Source organism: Strongyloides ratti, assembly GCF_001040885.1.
Source record: "Strongyloides ratti genome assembly S_ratti_ED321, chromosome : 2".
NCBI classification, from domain to species: Eukaryota; Metazoa; Nematoda; class Chromadorea; order Rhabditida; family Strongyloididae; genus Strongyloides; species Strongyloides ratti.
Window position 1 is genome coordinate 9,878,970 of NC_037308.1, and position 18,876 is coordinate 9,897,845.

Sequence of the window (18,876 nt, forward strand, 5' to 3'; positions counted from 1 at the left end):
TTACTAATGAAAAACTTTATATAAAGTGAAATTAAAAAAAATAGATTATTATCAAAAATTATAATAATGTGCTTTTGTTCAATTATATGAGTATTTTGTTTTTTTTTGATAAAAAAAAATTTTTTTTACTAATTTAAACAATTTGTTAAAACTCAAAAATAAATTTAATAAAACATAAATATTAAATATAAATAGTTATATATTATATATAAAACAGGTAAACTTTCAAGGATTAATCTATAATTTATCAAGAATCTATTTTCAATAGATTGATACAATCAAATGAAAAGGTGATAGAAAATTATAAATGAATTTCTGGTTAGCATTATAATAAATAAAAGTATATTTTATTTATCTCATGAAAAATATAATATGTTATATATTTTTAAATTAAAAATTATAAACTTTATCTTGTACATTTTTAAAAATTTTCTTATTAAAATAAATATATTTAAAGAATAGAATAATTAATAACTAATGACAATTGTGTTTTAAATAACTTTTTAATTAATTTTTAAATATTTTATATAACATTTTATAGACAATAGTCTTTTAGTATAATACTTATTGTTTTAAAAATGATTGTTATATGGCAGATTGTAAAATCTTTTTGTTAAATAATACAAAACTTATAAATATATGCTATAATTATAATATAATTGTTTAGTAGTAACTTTTATTAAATAATAATACTTTTAAGCAACTTATCTTTAATGGGTAATTTGATCTTCTATAGATTTGATATAATAATTTTATGGTTAATCAATTTATTAATCCAATATAAAAATATATATATTTAAATAAAGAAAACTTTAAATTATAAAAATAGAAATTTTTATCAGATATAAGTTAAAACATTCTAACTTATTGATATAAAAACATTTTATATGATCCTAACATCAATCATTTTCAATAATATAAATTTCTAAAACTTTATAAAAAAAAAGAGTTTACGTTTAAAATCATATATTCTCAAGAGTCCATTTTAAATAAAAATGATAAAAACAATTTTTTTTTAAAGTTTCTAGTTGTTATCTTCTATTGTATTTAAAAAAATGAGCATTTATCTTACTTATCACGCCTACTCCCATTATATAATCTTCATCAAATTAGTATGTTCATGTTCTACTACGATTTATTTGGTAAAACGTTTACAATATGTGTTTTTTAAAATATACCACTACATCGAGATTAATTTGTATTTTTAATTAGTTTTTTTTTATTTCTTATAATATTTAATTTATAAAATTATCAATAATACGTTTTACAACTCATATTACAATTTAAAATTAAATTATTTTGACATTATTAAGCATAATTTTTCATATTGCGAAATACCTTAGGATAATTACATTATTTTTGTTAAAATATTTGTCATAAGCAAAGAATATATAGTACCTTATGATAGTATAGTTTTATAATACTATTTTTGTTTAACAATATAACTAATCTCTATAGAGTTTTAAATTAAAAAAAAAAACCATCTTTTTTATATTTAATCTCTTCTTTTTGGTCCTAGTAATTGATGGGTAAGATTAAATGATATTTTGACTACGTCATTTTAAAAAATATTTAAAACCCTTAGAAATTATTCTTATTTAGACAGTCTTATTATTATAGATATTTATATTTTAAAATATTAAATTGATTACTGTATTTCTATATATAATTTATGTGACTCATAATCATATCAAGTGACTTTCAAATATACATCTTTTGCTAATTTGGTCTCAAAGAGTAAATGTACTGGAGGAATATATGTAGGTAACGCGCAATCTTCTTTCATTACATTGAGTTAGGAAATTTATTGGTAAATTGTTTACCTTTTTTATATTTCTATCAATTTTAATTATCTAATATTATTAATAAAAAGTAATAAATTATATATTATTAACAATTTTTATTTAGGTAATATTTTTTTAAGTGGCGTCCCAATATATATACATACCATATAAGTGACTCATAAAACGCCACAATGGACGATGATATCAATAGTCGTTTCTCAAGAGTCTTTAGAGAAGAAGGTTTTGGATTTAGAGGTCTCCTTGATGTGAGAAGACCTCTTCGAACGAATTTATCCTATCATGAAGAGAATCAAAATTTTAATCAAGAAGGTGATCTTAATAGTAGTTCTGAGTTACCTTGCCATGAACCATCATCTTCTTCTGAAGGAGGTCCGAGTACAGATTTGCCAACATATGAAGAAGTAATTAATGCTGGTCAACCACCTAATTATGAAGAGGCTACTCGTACTGCGGAATCTCCTGATTTTGAAATGGGTAAATATCAATCACCTAAAGTACCTGCTATTGAATATACATCTTTATGTTTTCCAGATGTGAGTGATGAAAATGGGCATGCATATGTTGGATTGGTTAACCAAGCTATGACATGTTATTTAAATTCACTAATTCAATCCCTTTATATGACTCCTGAATTTCGGAATGCTGTATTTGCGTAAGTATATATTTTCTTATTGATCGTTATATAATTTTTTTTTCTTTGATATAGATGGAAAAGTAGTGATTTATCTTTAATAGATCAAGGTAAAAGTATTGCTTTTCAGTTACAAAAATTGTTTTTACTTTTGTTAACAAGTGATCAAAGGGCACTAGAAACAAAAGATTTAACAGCATCTTTTGGATGGAATAGTAATGAAGCATATGATCAGCATGATGTTCAAGAATTTTGTCATATTATGTTTGATGCTTTAGAACATACATGGAGAAAATCAAATCACAAAGATTTAATATCAAAATTTTATCGTGGTAAAATTGAAGATTATGTTAAATGTTTAAATTGTAAAAATGAACGTATAAAGGAAGACTTATTTCTAGATATTCCTTTAACAATTAAAAAATTTGGATCTAATGATTCTTTTACATCTGTTGAGCAATGTTTACGAGAATTTACTAGTCCAGAAATATTAAAGGGTAACAACAAATATCAATGTGAACAATGTAAAAGTAAACAAGATGCCATAAAAGGATTAAGATATAAAAAGTTTCCTTACATTTTATCCATGCAGTTGAAAAGATTTGACTTTAACTATGAAAATTGTAGTCGGATTAAATTAAATGACAAAGTTACTTTTCCAGATTATTTAGATTTAAATTTTCTCATTGGAGATGACAATGAAATAGATGACAAAGATATTATAAAGCTTAAATCCTCCACAGAGGATGATTCTAATGTATGTAGTAAAACGGGAAATAATAGTAATAAAAATAATTCTACAAGTAACGATTTTGCATATTGCGAACCAGATGAAAGAGATGAAAAAGTTAAAAAATTACTAGAAAATGGTCAATATGTTTATGAATTATTTTCTGTTATGGTACATCAAGGTAATGCTTCTGGTGGACATTATTTTGCATATATCAAAAATATGGAATTAAATCGTTGGTTTTGTTTTAACGACTCACTTGTTACTGTTGCTTCTTTTCAAAATATTTATGATACTTTTGGTACTACAACATTTCGATGGGGTGTTAATCATTCAAATGCATATATGCTTATGTATAGAAGAGTAGATCCAGAATTAAATGAAAAATTTACTAAACCATGTGAACTTCCATCACATCTTTTAGAATTACAAAAGAAATTACTTGAAGAAGATAGGTATTTAGCTGAACAACAAAGAATTCAGGATTCATTAGTAACATGTCAAGTTAAATTGAATTTAATAAGACCACCTTCATTTCAAAAAGATAATGATATCATTCCTTTTCAATTAACCTATCAACCAGATACTCCATTAAAATATATTCATGAAAATTTGGTTGAAAATTTTCCAAGATTTTTTGGTAAATCTATTGGACAATCATATCATTGTAATTTGAAAAATTCACGTTTATTATTATGTAAAAGTCATCAATTTGACATAATGCCATATCCAGATGGTGTTAATGTTAATGAAAATGTCTTGAGTGATGTAAATCCCGAAGTACTAAACACTGATGCTCATCATAGGCCAGAAGTTTTCTTCTTACTAGATATTATTTGGGAAGGTTACACCGACTTTTTATCATATGATTTTGAACTTCATCCTAATGAATTTGGTGTAACACTTTGTTTGTGCCTTGTCGATTTAGACAAAGATTGTAGACTTAGTAAATTATGTCAACTTGACTTTGCACAAAAATTTTATATTCTTGGATCTGTAACTGTTGGTGAATTAAAAAGAAGAATTTCAGCATTATTAAGATTATCATTTAATGATTTTGAGGAACAAAATGGTATGCGTCTTATTGCTGAATTTTGTAAAGATAAATTTTATGAATCTGTATATATGCAATTAAATGATACTATGACAATGAAAGATATTTATTCTCATTATAATTATGATCAACCTTGCCAACCAATAATTTATGCAGATTGTAAAAATTTTAGTCAAGATACTATTAATGATAGAATGAAACCAATTGAAGAGTCACGATATTCTAAAGTATTATCAAGAAAAAAGTTTGGTCACTATGTCACTGTTCATTTTCCTAATTCTAAAGAACGTAAACGTTTTGGATTATCAGATTTTCATGATTCTATTGCTTTTCGTGAAGACATAACTGATAGTAGTAGTTCTATTAACTATTTACCAATGGATTCAAAAGATTTGACGGAAGGACTTCTTTCTGATATTGATAATAGTTCTAATCCATCTCTAAGATCTGATGATATGTCATCGGCAGGTAACAATTCCGCCAACAGAAGTCCAGTTGTTTCTGATTGTGAAAGAGACAGTAGTAGTGAAGAATCTCCAAGGTATCAAGAATTTGAGGATGATTTTAATTTAATGACAGAAGATTTTCCATTAGAAATAAATAATGATAGAATATGGAATACTGAAGATATTCCAAGTTCAAATAATGTTCAATTATCGATAGATAATTTTTCTTACAGTCAAAAACCAATCAGTTGTAGTGACAGTTGTTTTGTGGAAGTAATCCATGAAAATTTAGCTGCAAGTAATGCTATATTTTTAATTGATAGAAGAGGAAAAATTCGTGATATTTGTGCGAGACTTGCAAGATATTTTGAAATTCCTCTTCAAAATTTTAAGCTTAACAGAGCTACAAGAGATCATGGTGGTCTTCATTATACAAATTATCCTATTTCTGTTGACAATGTTAATAATATAGGAAATATTCTAGATAATGGTGATGATCTTTCTATAACACTAAAACTTAATCTTAACACAGGAGAAGAATCTGTATCATTTTATTTTATTCATTTAAGTCGTGATACTATTCAAACATGCAATATATATTGTGATATAGCATTGTCAAAAAATGATACTTACAAAGGAGCAAAAGACAAATTGTTAAGAAATATATACCATATTGATGGGTTGGCTTTTGATGGAGATAAATTACGTTTATTGCAATTTAAAGATGAAAGATTTTCAAAAGTTACAAGTATTTCTGATTTTTTGGAATCTGCTTTTGCAAATAAAATACCGTTGTGTATATATGTTAACATATTTGAAGATTCTGATATTGATTCAATTGATGCAAATAAAAAAGATTGGCATTTCATTTATGCTCGCCGGTGGTTACCTTCTTCTAGTAGTTTTTCGGATTTAATTAATGTTCCTATCCCACCATATCAAAATGAAAATAGTCATAATGAATCAATACAATATGATAAATTTGGTTCCGGTTTTCACAGTTCCGGTGATGAGGGTTCATTTGATCCTTCTGCCAAAAGAAGAAAACCTTCACATTTTTATGAGGAATTGGATCCATCTTATGTTCAGTTCGTTGAATCTCAATTGAGTAATTTCTTATGTAACAGAGATGGTATAAAGCCATCTGATTTAGAATTTACAAAAATATTCCCATTTAATGCTACTGACAAATGGCCTTTTAATATTGGAAAACTCAGTTTTATAGATCAACAAGTAGAATTTTATAGTAAACTTGTATTTAAAAAAAACATAAAGAATTTTGATGGTTGTGTTGTATATTTTCGTGATGCTTCTGAACAACCTGCTGAAATTTGTCCTGATAGAAGGAAGGAACTTTATATTGAAGAAAAGCGACATGCAAATTCAAATATTAATGTATCAAGGCGAATTGAAAGACCTTTAAGAATTAAAATTTCTACAAGCATCTCTGAAAATTGACAACTTTCATTAATTCAATACTTTTTATTTATCGACTATCTATTAAATATAAATTTCTTTATATTTATTTATATGAACTTTATTTGTAAACATTTTGTTGACACTGATAAAGTTTAAAATAGTTTTTTTTTATTTATATGTTTGCATCAATTTATAGAATGTAAAATGATTAGAAATTTAAATAATCATTAATTTTATACTTTCAATAACTGTTTACATATTTTTGAACAATTTTATTTTAATCGCATATTTTTACAGTTGCAATTTTATTTTGTTTATCTTAAATTTTTTTTTTTCTTGTTTTATATAGAAATATTTGAAGTACAATGTTTTATAATAACTAACAATTTTATCCCATTTGTTTTTTTCTTCTAGATAAAATTTAATAACGTCATTTTTTGAATTAACTTGTCTCTTAAACCTAGTAGAGATAAATTTTAACTTTTTATATTATTAAATTATTTATCTAATAACTTTAAATTTGTTTATAACATAAAAATTAAATAGTTAAAAAAAATAAACATAATTTTTATAATAATTGTCAAACTAAATTTATAAAAAATATTAACATTGGTTTATTAATAGTTAATTATAAATTAAGGGAACGCCTACATATTTTTTTCAGATGCTTATTTGAATATTATAAAAAAAATGAAATCTTTAAATTTAAATTTAAATTTATTTACAATATTTTGGAATAAAAGAAAATAATTTTTAAAACTTTGGTTAAAATTTATAAACAATATCAAAATAATTATAACATTGTTAAAAGTTATATCTAAACTTTTTATCAAAAAGGAAATTAGAAAAATTAAACATTTTTAATAATCTAAATAAATGTTAATCAAAATTTAATTTTACAATAAAATCATATATTAATTATTTAAAATTTTTTTTGTAGAAAAAAATTATGATGCAAGAAAACTTTATTTGCAAAAAAAAATTATGGTTAATAATAATTTTAGTTTTAATTATGTATAGAAAATTTGTATATAATATTATTTTATAAGATTATTCTAATATAATTCAAATTTTATTTATTTTACAGATTCTATTTTTAGTATTTTAATTGCTGCGATAAGTTTTTATTTCTAAAATTATTATATCATTCTTTAGTATATGTATAAAACGGAAGATAATTTACATATTTAATAGTTAGTTTATTTTATTTGAAAAATAATTTTATAAACTACAATTATTTTAAATGTTACAAAAATTATACTTATACTTTTAATTTAATTGTTAATAAAATATTGAATGAAAAATAATTTTCGACATCCAACAAAAAAAAAATACATATATATTTAAAATAAATATATTTAATGAAATAGGGATTAAAAATATTTTGATTATCTATAAAGAAAAGCATGAATACTTAACTGATTTCGACATAAAGCATAACACCAATCATCTTTAGCTAAAACTGCACAAACTTCACTTCTTCCTATATCAGAAATAATTTTACAAATTTTATATGTATCTCCATTAAACCAAAACATTTTTCCAGCTGCATCAAATACTATTATATCTTGTTCAGTATCCCAAACTGCAAAACGTGGTCCTTGAATAATCCATTTTTGTGAATTTTTTCGTTTCATCTTAATTCTTCCTGTCTCCAATAATTCATCTTTATTAGATATTGTTAAAATAATTAATTGTGCTTTTGTTTGTTGACTTAATAATATTTGTCTTTCTTTATCATTTTTTACTCGTACATCAAAACCTTGATACTCACCACAGTCTTGTTCTTTTTGTACAAGTAATGTTTTCCATGATTCAGTTTTTAAATTTAATGACCATATAGCTGAGAGGTGATCTGTTGTTGCTAAAAGATATACAATATCATTTAAAACAACAATTCTATGAAGTGCCCATGATGGTATTAATGGTTTCGATGGACATTCATAAGTACCTATTTGAGAGGCATCTCCAATATTGTAAACTAAAATAAACCATTTCCCTTCTGAATAAGCAAGTAAAACAATCTAAAAAAATATTTATTTAAAAAAAAATGTATTTATAAAAAATAAATTTAATTTTTTTTTTAAATTATTTTTGAAATAGTTTTAAATTTTATAAAATATTACAATATTTATTAAAGGGAAAAAAAAATTTTTAAATTATGGGAAAAAAAACTTACATAATCATTATTTTCCCTAAAACCAACACCACAAATTCTATATGGTTTTGTTTCAAGATGCATAAGTACTCTTCCTTCTGTATCTATAAAAAGAACTCCATTATCATAATCAGCTATAGCTATACATTCAAAGCCAACAGCTAAATCTACTGGATTTTCCATAGGAGGAAATAATCTATATGATGTACATTGTTTATTTGTTGTAGGTACAGATGATGTTGTTGAATCAGAACAGGAGGCTGATGATGCAACTGATGATGGTTCAATTGAGATTGATGTTGGACTTTCTTGTGTAGATGTTAAAGAATTAACTCTTTCTTCCGAAATATTTATCATTATAATTTATTTCTAGAAAACTGAAAAGAATATAAAATGAGATTTAAAGAATGAGGAAACTAAAATAATATCAAAAAGTAGTATGATATAAATTAAATTTATACTTATCAAAAATTCATAAGTTTATATATATATAAATATTCTTGCTCATCTTATATTAGTATAAATTAAGCATAATAAATATGTATTAATAAATATAAAATTATAAGCAATAAATATTCCATTGAATCTTTATAAAAATTATGATAAATAAAAAGTGACATTATTTTCTGGTGGTATGTAAAAGACTACTCTACAAACACATCAAATGTATACTCATTTAAATTTTGTGATATTTTAATTTAACTTTCATAATATATTAAATTATAAAAACAAAAATTTTAACATAAATGTATTAAAAATGTATAAACATTTTAAAGAGTTTAAAAAAAGGAAGAAATATTTTTAATAAATTTTCAAAAAAAAAAAAAGAATTTAATAATAAAACTCATTCAAAAATATAAAAAAAAATTATTTAAACAGTTATCTTAACAAATTTATTTTAAAAAAACATTTTCCAAATTTTTTACTATAAAAAGAAATTTATTCAAAGTAAATCTAAAACTTTTGAATAAATACTTTAAAACATATATTTTTAGCTAAGTATATAAATAGTATGTTGGCACTCTTTTTATTATTTATTTCTTTATCAGGTTAAATCTTTTAAAGCACTTTTTTTTTATTTTGTTTTAAACATTATTTTTCTATACTTTTTATTAAAACTTATATTTTGCTTATTTAGTGTGGATAATTTTTCTATAAACCAATAATCGTAAAAAAGAATAGATAACTATTAACTATAACTTTACTTTTATATATGAAATTAACTTCCTTTTTATAGGGTAAGCGTGAAAGAATTGTGTACACAAAAAAGTTTATTTATTCTTTTATTTACTTGATACAACCGGCGTTCCCATAGGAAAATGTAAACGATACATTTGGATATTCATTCTGAACAATTATAAGATTTATTTACAAAAATTTTTATTTTTAAAAATAAAACATTTTGAATTTTTTTTTTATATAACCATAACAACATAAGTTAGAATAATAGACAATACAAGTGATCAGAAAAAAATAAAAAATTTTTTAAGAATTAAAATAAATAATTAAATAAAAATAATTTAATCTATAAGATGTAACGGTGCAATAAAAATTAACAAAGACAAATCTTTTTAATTAAAATTTTGTACTTTTGTAAATAAAAGAACTTTAAAAAAACAATATATCTAATTAAATGGGAATATGTTGTTGAAAAATATACACATATATATGTTTTATATAAAATTACTTACACTTATAGTTATGAAATAAACATTTTAATAATTAATTTTCCAAATATTTTAAAATTTTTGACATAAATAGTTATATAATTATCAATAACATAAAGTAAAAATAATGTGACTTAAATTAAATAACAAGAATAAGTTTAATTAACTACGAAGATATTAAATAAATGGCAATTTTAATTAAACTTCTATATACTTTCAATTATGTTGTTTCCAAAGTTGACAGCAAATAATTTTTAATTATGATTATATTAAGCAATCTTTTTATACAGACATAGAGAAATAATAAATTTAATCTAATAAAAAGTAACATATATTTTTATTTAGATAGATAATTATATTTATTGTTAATATTATAATATACCTTAAAAGTATAGTTAAAAACATATTTAGAGTATTATAAATTATCAAATCATATTTATAAAATATCAAACAGCAGTGCCTATTTAAGTGAAAAATTAAGGCAAAAGAAAATCAAAAAAGCATTAAAATTTCCATTAATGTTTTTATAGATTTTTTAAAATTGACATTAACTTTTAGATGAATAGACAAAAGTTAATAATGATAACAATAAATATAAAAAAGATGATAATATTTAAAGTTTCATTTCCTTACAATTATCAGAACTGCAATAAAATTAAAAAAAAAAACTTTAAATAAAATAAAAGAACGTAAATATATTTTTAAAAAAAATAAATAAAATTGTATATTGAAATTATTCTTAATAATACTAAAATTTAATATAGTTGATGTAAAGTTTAAAATTTGTCTATAAATAGAGAACTACTATTAATCATTTAAGCGATGACATTATTGTCAATTGCTTGAAAGCCAATTTACTTTCAATGCTCATATTATATGAACCAAATTAGAAATAAGCTCATTTTAATAATTAAGACTGTAGTTTGGAATAAAAAAGAAAAATATTTCCTTGTTAATAAGTTAAATATAATAACACTAAAAAGAAAAATGTCAAAATAATTATTTTATTTTAGATTAATCAAAATAATAGTAATAATTATTAAAATAAAAAACTAGGACATTATTATTTTATTCTTTTTTTTATCAAAAACATTAAATAAAAAATTTAAAAAAATAATTGATATTTTTCATCCCGTTAAAGAACAAATATAATTAATAATAATTATTTATATGAATAGATGGTTGTAAAGTAATTCTTTGTTCTTTTAACACAAGTTATTTAATTAGCATGCTTTTTTTTTAGATAAAAACAATAACATATTTTTAAAAAACTTTTTTAAATACTAGAAAAGTAGAGATTTTTTTTATTAATTTTTTTAAAAATTAGTTTAAATAATTTTTTTTCCTCTTTGTTCTGCTGTTATATGGATAATTAAATAATGTACAAGATAAACAAACTGTTTTTGATATTAAAAAGTTTTAACAGTAATTTATATATTCCAAAAAAATTATTATTTAATAATATTATTATTTTTAGCTGGCGTAAATAACTATTTTCCTTTTAAATTTTATAAATAAATAACCACCTCCTAAACAATAAATTATTTATTTACCACACTTTTTACTATTTTCTTGTCACGAACTTTTCTACTAGTAACTGGCATTACTCCAAATACTTAGAATTTTTAAAAACTTATGTTTTTAAAATCTTTAATTACCAAACTAATTTATTTTATATAAAATTATTTTTTATAATGGATGATCGAGATAAACATGAAAATCTTTTTGGAGATATTTCTAGTTCTTCCAGTGAAGATGAGTCAGATAATGAAAGTGAAACTTCTAGGCAAATACCTTTTGAAGATACTATTATGGTTTGTTTTACATAATATTTGATTATTAATTTTATAATAATATTATTCAAATTTTAGACGGAGGATGATTCAAATTATCCTATTGATAAAGAAACATTGGATGAAAAAAAAAAGATGAATTCTTTTCATGTAAGTATATCAGCACCAAATTTAGAAGATATGAATTCAAATTCTGGATTTACACCAATTAAAAGAGCACGACTACCCTCCACAAAGGGTGATGATATTTTTGAGGCTTTAGGAATGCTTGATGATGCCAATTCTTGTGAAACTTTTGAAAAACCTCCAGCATTTCTTAATCTTAATAAAGTAACAAAAACATCTATACTTCATAAAAGTGCAACAGTTGGAGGTAATTTAGCTGGACTTGACATTTTAGAGGAATTAGATGATGCTGGAGATTCTTTTAGAAGTACATTTTTACAGACAACATTTGAAGGTTTAATTGATGATCAAAAATTTACTGGTAACAATAAAGAAGAGAAACCATCAAATTTAAATGACTCAAATGAAGATTCTAAATTTGATACAACAGTTGCTTCAGAAATGGATTTAGATGAAAATATTAAAGATAATGATACTACAGATGATGAGGAGGCAGAAATAAAAAGAAATGATGAAGATGAAATTATTCATTTAAAAACACAACTGTTAGTTGGAAATTTGGACAAAGATCAATTAGATCGATATGAAGCATATAAACGTTCATGTTTTCCACGATCTGTCATAAAAAGGCTTATACAGGAGGCTACCAAATGTACAGTTAATGTAAATGTTGTTATTACAATTGCAGGAATGGCAAAGGTATTTGTCAGTGAATTAGTTGAAGAAGCTTTAGACATTCAGGAGGCACTAGGTGATACAGGTGAGCCATTATTACCTAAACATTTAGAATTAGCTTATCAAACATTACAAGAACAAGGGAAATTGTTTGGATGTAAAGGTTTTCGTAAAAATCCATTTTCTTAGATGTGAATATATGTAAATAATATAAAATAAAGATAGTATTGTGTATTTATTTTATTTTTTTACAATTTTTAAACATTAAAATGATAAAAGAATATTTATATTATATTAGCAAAAGGAAAATGGATCTTTTGGGATTACAAAAATTTAACAAAAAAAAAACAACCATATTTTCTAATGTTATAAAAATATATTTGAAAGAATAATGGAGAGTAAATTTAGAACAAATATTTAAAAAGAACAATTAATAACACCTACCATAGTATGGTACTTATATATTAATGATAATAATTTTTTAAAGATATTTATTTTGGCGAAGTATATTTAATAACAAAAGTTAAACAAAATTTCAAATTATAACTATTTGTAATTAAATAAAAAATGAATTAAAAACTTATTATAAAATTAAGAATTAATAACTAATATTTTTTAAAACTCAACTAATTATGTATGAAACTAAAGTATAAAATTATTAATTTGTTAAATTTTAACTAAATATAATAAATAAAAATAATATCTACTATTTGTTCTATACAAAAAAAAATTTTTTCAATTTATTTATATTTGATTAAAATTTGTTGGAAAATCTGTTGTTGTTATATGTTTTTCAGTAATAAAATTTTCCGACATTATAAAAGCCCTTATGTTCCTGTCGGCAATTGTTACATTTCGAATGACTAATGTTGCAATCCAACAATTTTCTTCATATTTTGTTGAGGTATTTGATACTATGTTTATATTTTCTATAATATTTGATAAAGGCATTGCTGAGTATCTATCACTTGATTGTCCAACTTGAACAATTTGATCTTCACCATACCATATAATATGTGGTTTTGGATTAGAACAAATTTTCATTATAATTTTACCTATTTTATTTAATATTAATGTCCTTGATATAACAGAAATTGATTCCACTCCAATAATTTGAATAAAAAATTCTTCACTAGAAATATTATTATTATTATTATTATCCTCCTCTATACATTTATAATAACCACTATTTTTAATTGTTCTTTGTTGTATATGACATTCTCCGTAACTTTTGTTATCATCAATTACTTCATTTTTGCACGTATGTTTAAAAATTTCCTCATCACAGACAAAAGTAGACCACTTTTCATTTCTCGATTTTCGATATTGCCACATAATTTCAGGTGCATGTGATTTTGATGAAAAACTACAACTCATTTTAATAATACCTAGCGGGGATAACTTTAAAAGAATTAATTTAAATAAAATTTAAATTTACACTATAATACCCACTAACGTAGGCTGAATTATCATCATTTATTCTTGATTTACAATAAATTGGTGAAGTTCCATTACAAATAGAATAACATCTTTTACTTTTAATAATAACAAAATAACATAATAAATATAGTAAGAAATGTATTAACATGTCTTAATAAAGTAAGCTAAATAATAATACCTATCTACATATTTTATTTAAAAACTTTTGATATTCTTTTATAAATAGAAATTGTTATCATTTTCATTTATATATATATTTTATTTTACTATTTAAGTATTGATAACAAAATTATATTTTCATATACTGTATTTTTATAAATTATACTACTAAAAATATAAACGCCTATTTTTTTTACTACTATTATTTATTAAAAAAAATACATCCTTGAATTATTTAAAATAAATTTGAACATAAATAGACTGTTTCTATTCTGTCTATGAGTATTATAAAAATATAATCATTTCATTGAGTAATTTTATTTTTTAAAAAAAATATTGCCACCCTTTGTTAGTTTAGAAATAGTATTGATTTCCTTTTTATTAACAATATTTTTTGGCTAAAAAAAAATTTGTTGTCAAAATATTTGTGAATAAAAATTGTTTACAAACATATTATGAGATCTGGTATATTTTTTTTAATATTAATATAGTCGTGTCAAGAACCAAAATTTTGATAAGAAGGGCAAAGTTTTTTCTATATATAGTGTACAATAAACTGACTAAATGATTATTTTTAATTTTTATATTTATTAGTTAAGATTTTTAATTATTTTTTGTTACTTTAGTAATGATTTTTTTAAAAAAAATTTTTTAATACGGAAAGGTTTTTTAAATTTAAATCAATTTTAGATTATATTATTTTTTAAGTTTAAAACTTTTTAAATTATTTATGAGAATGAGGTAATGGTTTTTTTTTTGTTACTTTTTTCTATCTTTTTATTTTATATATTTATTTAAAAAATAATTTTATCAGATGTTTGTAATCTTATGTTTATATCTTAAAAATTTTTAAAACTTATCATGATTTACATTTACTTATAATTTTTAATCGTCGAAAGTTTGTTAAAAGATGAATTTATTTTTTTTTTCACATTACAATGGCAAATTGCAATTAAAAAATTTACTAATATATTTTAACATTACAACTATTGCTATAAAATATTAAGAAGAAAAACATTTTTTCATGTTGTTTTGATAAATTATAATCATATAGTGAAATATTATGTGTGATTTGTGTATATTATATTGCATAGATGCTTTTGCATTTACATTTGACAACGAAAGTGATTTTTTTTTTTCAAAATTGTAAACATCTAATTTCATTTTATAACATTTTCATTCATTTTACAACTGAAAGTTTATATTATGTATTCTTTTTAAAATTTTTTATTATTCTATATACTATTTATGAATATTATATTGTTAAAATTTTCTAAAAAATATTACCGATTTTATTTCAAACAACTTTGAGCTTGTTTTTAATTAAACAAAATTTTGTTATGTTGAATTGTATTTGTGTGAAATTTAATTCAAGAATGTTAAATTTATTCAATTTACAATTTTTCATAGTATTTTATTTTATCTATCTTAAATCCAATATATATATGTTATAGAATGTATGGCAAAAAAAATAACATTTATATGTAAATATTAATTTTTATTATAAAAAATATGGAATTTTTATCATTTTTCTATGTTTTGTTATAGTTAAAATATATCTTATTGTCATTTTAATATTTTTTTTTTAAAAAACAACTTTTTTTAATGTATACATAATAAAATATTAAATTTTTTTTTATTCTATTTCAAAGATAACTCAAAGAAAATATTTGCGTAAGAATTATTTTACATTGTTAATTTTTGTAAATTAATTATTAAATATATTATATTATTTCTATATATAAATAAGACTATTTTAATTACAATTTAATCAGTAACAATATTTTGTGAATTATAAAATAATCAATGTTGCTTTATTAATATTTACAATCATTTTTATAATTATTTTTTTTCAACAATTTATTTATTTGTGTCATGTCAAATTATATGTTATAAATATTTTATAAAAAAAAAATTTTCCTTGATATATTAAATTATTAAATGATCATAAACGCTCATTTTCTAGAAAGTTAAACAAACGTTGAAAGCACATTTCACGTTAAAAAAAACGTTCTTTTATATCTAAATATTCGTTACTTCTTAAAGACCGTACCTGCCTCTTGACTTTAGAATTAAGAGACCTTGTGATTTTTCCTGCATCTGCTAATATATATTAATTTGTAAGTTGTATTTCAAAAAAATTTATTTAAAACTATTTATCTAATTTAATGATATAATATTTTAATCATTAAGACATATATTTTAAACTTTCCATGGGATATTAAATATAATTTTATTGCACCCCCCATTAAAATAGTCTATACTTTAAACGATTGACTTTTATCCTTTAAATATGAATTTTATTTTAATATATCTATATTATTATTAACATTTACATGTACATGTACCCCTTTTTATTTCTACCTAGATTATAGTTTATAAAAGTTGTTTCAAATACTCATTTATTTTTTGTTAATAAAAATTGGAAAAGTATTTATTAAAAGATATTTTATTTTTTTATAAGATTGTGAAGTGGTATATTTTATATCATCTTAAAAATATCTTCAATTTATGGTTACATTTTAAATAAGATTTTGCACTTATTATAAATCTTGACATTATTGACGTCACTTACACGTGAAAAAGTTAAGAATATACTAAATTTAATTTTAAATTTTAGTTAATAAATTTCCATTTAAAATTTTTATATTTATAGGATGCAAATAATTTCTGTCAAAAATTTCAATCACTTGCTTAAATCTATTCAATTTACAAGAATGTCTTCTCAAAAAGTTTTAAATCTAGATAATTTAAATCCAAATGTTAAGACTATGCAATATGCAGTACGTGGACCACTTCCTATTAGAGCTGTTCAAATTGAAAAAGAGTTAGCTTCTGGGGTAGTAAAGCCTTTTAAAAATGTCATTAAGGCAAATATTGGGGATGCCCATGCTATGGGACAAAAACCAATTACTTTTATTAGACAAGTTATTGCATGTATTTGTATGCCACAGTTAATGGAAAATAAAGATATGCCTAAAGATGTCATTGAACATGCCTCAGCCATTCTTAATGGTTGTGGTGGAAAAAGTGCTGGTTCTTATTCATTAAGTAATGGAATTGAAATTATTAGAAAAAATGTAGCTAAGTATATTGAAAAAAGAGATGGTTATAAATCTGATCCAGAACTTATCTGCCTTTCAGGTGGTGCTTCAGAATCTATTAGGGTATGAGGATTTTGTTTTTTACTTTTTATTTTACATTTTTAGAATGTTCTTAAACTTTTTATTAATAAATCCGGTGGTAAAAAAGTTGGCATTATGATTCCAATACCTCAATACCCTCTTTATTCAGCTACAATTGAAGAATTTAATTTAGGTCAAGTTGGTTATTATCTTAATGAATCAAACAATTGGAGTTTAGATGTTTCAGAATTAGAAAAAGCTTATGAAAAATCAAAATCTCAATTTGACACAAGAGTTATTTGCATTATCAATCCTGGAAATCCAACTGGTCAAGTATTAGTTAAAGAAAATATTGAAGCTATTTTGAAATTTGCATTTGAAAAAAAACTTTTTGTTCTTGCTGATGAAGTTTATCAAGATAATGTTTATTCAGAAGGTTCTAAATTCCACAGTTTTAAATCTGTTTTAATGGGATTAGGAGAACCTTATTCTAGTTCAATTGAATTAGCTTCATTCCACTCTGTTTCTAAAGGATATATGGGTGAATGTGGATTAAGAGGAGGTTATGTAGAATTTGCAAATATAGATGGAGATGTATTTGCTGAATTTAAAAAAATGACATCCGCAAAGTTATGTTCTACTGTTGTTGGACAAGCTGTTATAGATACCGTTGTTAATCCACCAAAGCCAGGAGAGGAATCATATGAACAATGGAATTCTGAAAAGAATGCTGTTTTAGCAAGTCTTAAAGAAAGAGCAACTTTAGTTAAAGAGGCATATGAAAAGTTAGAAGGAATTACATGTAATCCTGTACAAGGAGCTATGTATGCATTCCCAAGAGTACACCTTCCAACTAAAGCTATTGAAAAAGCTAAATCACTAGGCCAGGAACCAGACTTTTTCTATGCAATGTCTCTTCTTGAAGAAACCGGAATTTGTGTTGTACCAGGTAGTGGATTTGGACAAAGAGAAGGAACTTATCACTTCAGAACAACAATTCTTCCACAACCTGAACTTATGAAAGAAATGATGGAAAGATTTACCAAATTCCACAATGAATTTATGAAAAAGTATGAATAGATTTTTACTTTTTTTTTAATTAGTTTAACTATATTATGAATAAAAAAATACATATATAGAAAAATCATTTTTTAAAAATTAAAAAAAAAATTATTAAGTTTATAAAATCATAATATAAATTTTTTACAATATCATGTCAAATATAAATTAAAATCATAAAATTTCTCTCTAAATTAAAATAAACTGTACAGAAACAAAAATGCTAAAAAATTTTTAAAGATTACCAACAGTAATATAGATATTTATATATAGTTTAAATTTATAATTATGTAAAATCGAAAATAACATATATATACTCTTAATATGAACAACAACGATCTCCGTAAAGTTATACATAACAATTTTTACAAGCACCATAGGCGCAACGAATCAAGAAGAGTACAGGTATAAGCCAATAGTTATCTTATTTTAGTAAAAATATTTGTATTTGATACTGTAAAATAAGAAATATTCTTTGAAAAAGATACGCCAGCGTATCTGACAGCCCATTACTTTTTTTTGTCATTTGTAATTGTTTCAAGGTACAAATAACTTTTCATTCTAACATTGATAAATATACTGTTTATGT

General features: G+C 22.3%; 5 protein-coding genes across 5 annotated transcripts; 3 read left to right on the top strand and 2 right to left on the bottom strand.

The window, feature by feature from the left end:
* Window positions 1-1,975: 1,975 nt before the first annotated feature.
* Window positions 1,976-6,124, top strand: SRAE_2000313700 (Ubiquitin carboxyl-terminal hydrolase 47; the record flags this gene model as incomplete). Its single annotated transcript, XM_024654294.1, has 3 exons — window positions 1,976-2,279; window positions 2,337-2,457; window positions 2,512-6,124. The coding sequence occupies 3 exons, from the start codon at window positions 1,976-1,978 to the stop codon at window positions 6,122-6,124; spliced, it is 4,038 nt and encodes a 1,345-aa protein (XP_024507680.1).
* A 1,349-nt stretch (window positions 6,125-7,473) lies between these two features.
* On the bottom strand, window positions 7,474-8,600 carry SRAE_2000313800 (Quinoprotein amine dehydrogenase, beta chain-like domain and WD40/YVTN repeat-like-containing domain-containing protein; the record flags this gene model as incomplete). Its single annotated transcript, XM_024654295.1, has 2 exons — window positions 7,474-8,109; window positions 8,265-8,600. 2 exons carry the CDS (start codon window positions 8,598-8,600, stop codon window positions 7,474-7,476), a joined length of 972 nt encoding a protein of 323 aa, XP_024507681.1.
* Window positions 8,601-11,604: 3,004 nt separating this feature from the next.
* SRAE_2000313900 (Transcription initiation factor TFIID subunit 11) lies at window positions 11,605-12,693 on the top strand (the record flags this gene model as incomplete). The annotated part of the gene is made up of 2 exons (XM_024654297.1): window positions 11,605-11,724; window positions 11,782-12,693. The coding sequence occupies 2 exons, from the start codon at window positions 11,605-11,607 to the stop codon at window positions 12,691-12,693; spliced, it is 1,032 nt and encodes a 343-aa protein (XP_024507682.1).
* A 555-nt stretch (window positions 12,694-13,248) lies between these two features.
* SRAE_2000314000 (Immunoglobulin-like domain-containing protein) lies at window positions 13,249-14,092 on the bottom strand (the record flags this gene model as incomplete). Its single annotated transcript, XM_024654298.1, has 2 exons — window positions 13,249-13,905; window positions 13,943-14,092. The coding sequence occupies 2 exons, from the start codon at window positions 14,090-14,092 to the stop codon at window positions 13,249-13,251; spliced, it is 807 nt and encodes a 268-aa protein (XP_024507683.1).
* Window positions 14,093-16,820: 2,728 nt separating this feature from the next.
* Window positions 16,821-18,308, top strand: SRAE_2000314100 (Alanine aminotransferase 1; the record flags this gene model as incomplete). Its single annotated transcript, XM_024654299.1, has 2 exons — window positions 16,821-17,270; window positions 17,313-18,308. The coding sequence occupies 2 exons, from the start codon at window positions 16,821-16,823 to the stop codon at window positions 18,306-18,308; spliced, it is 1,446 nt and encodes a 481-aa protein (XP_024507684.1).
* Between the last annotated feature and the right edge of the window lie 568 nt (window positions 18,309-18,876).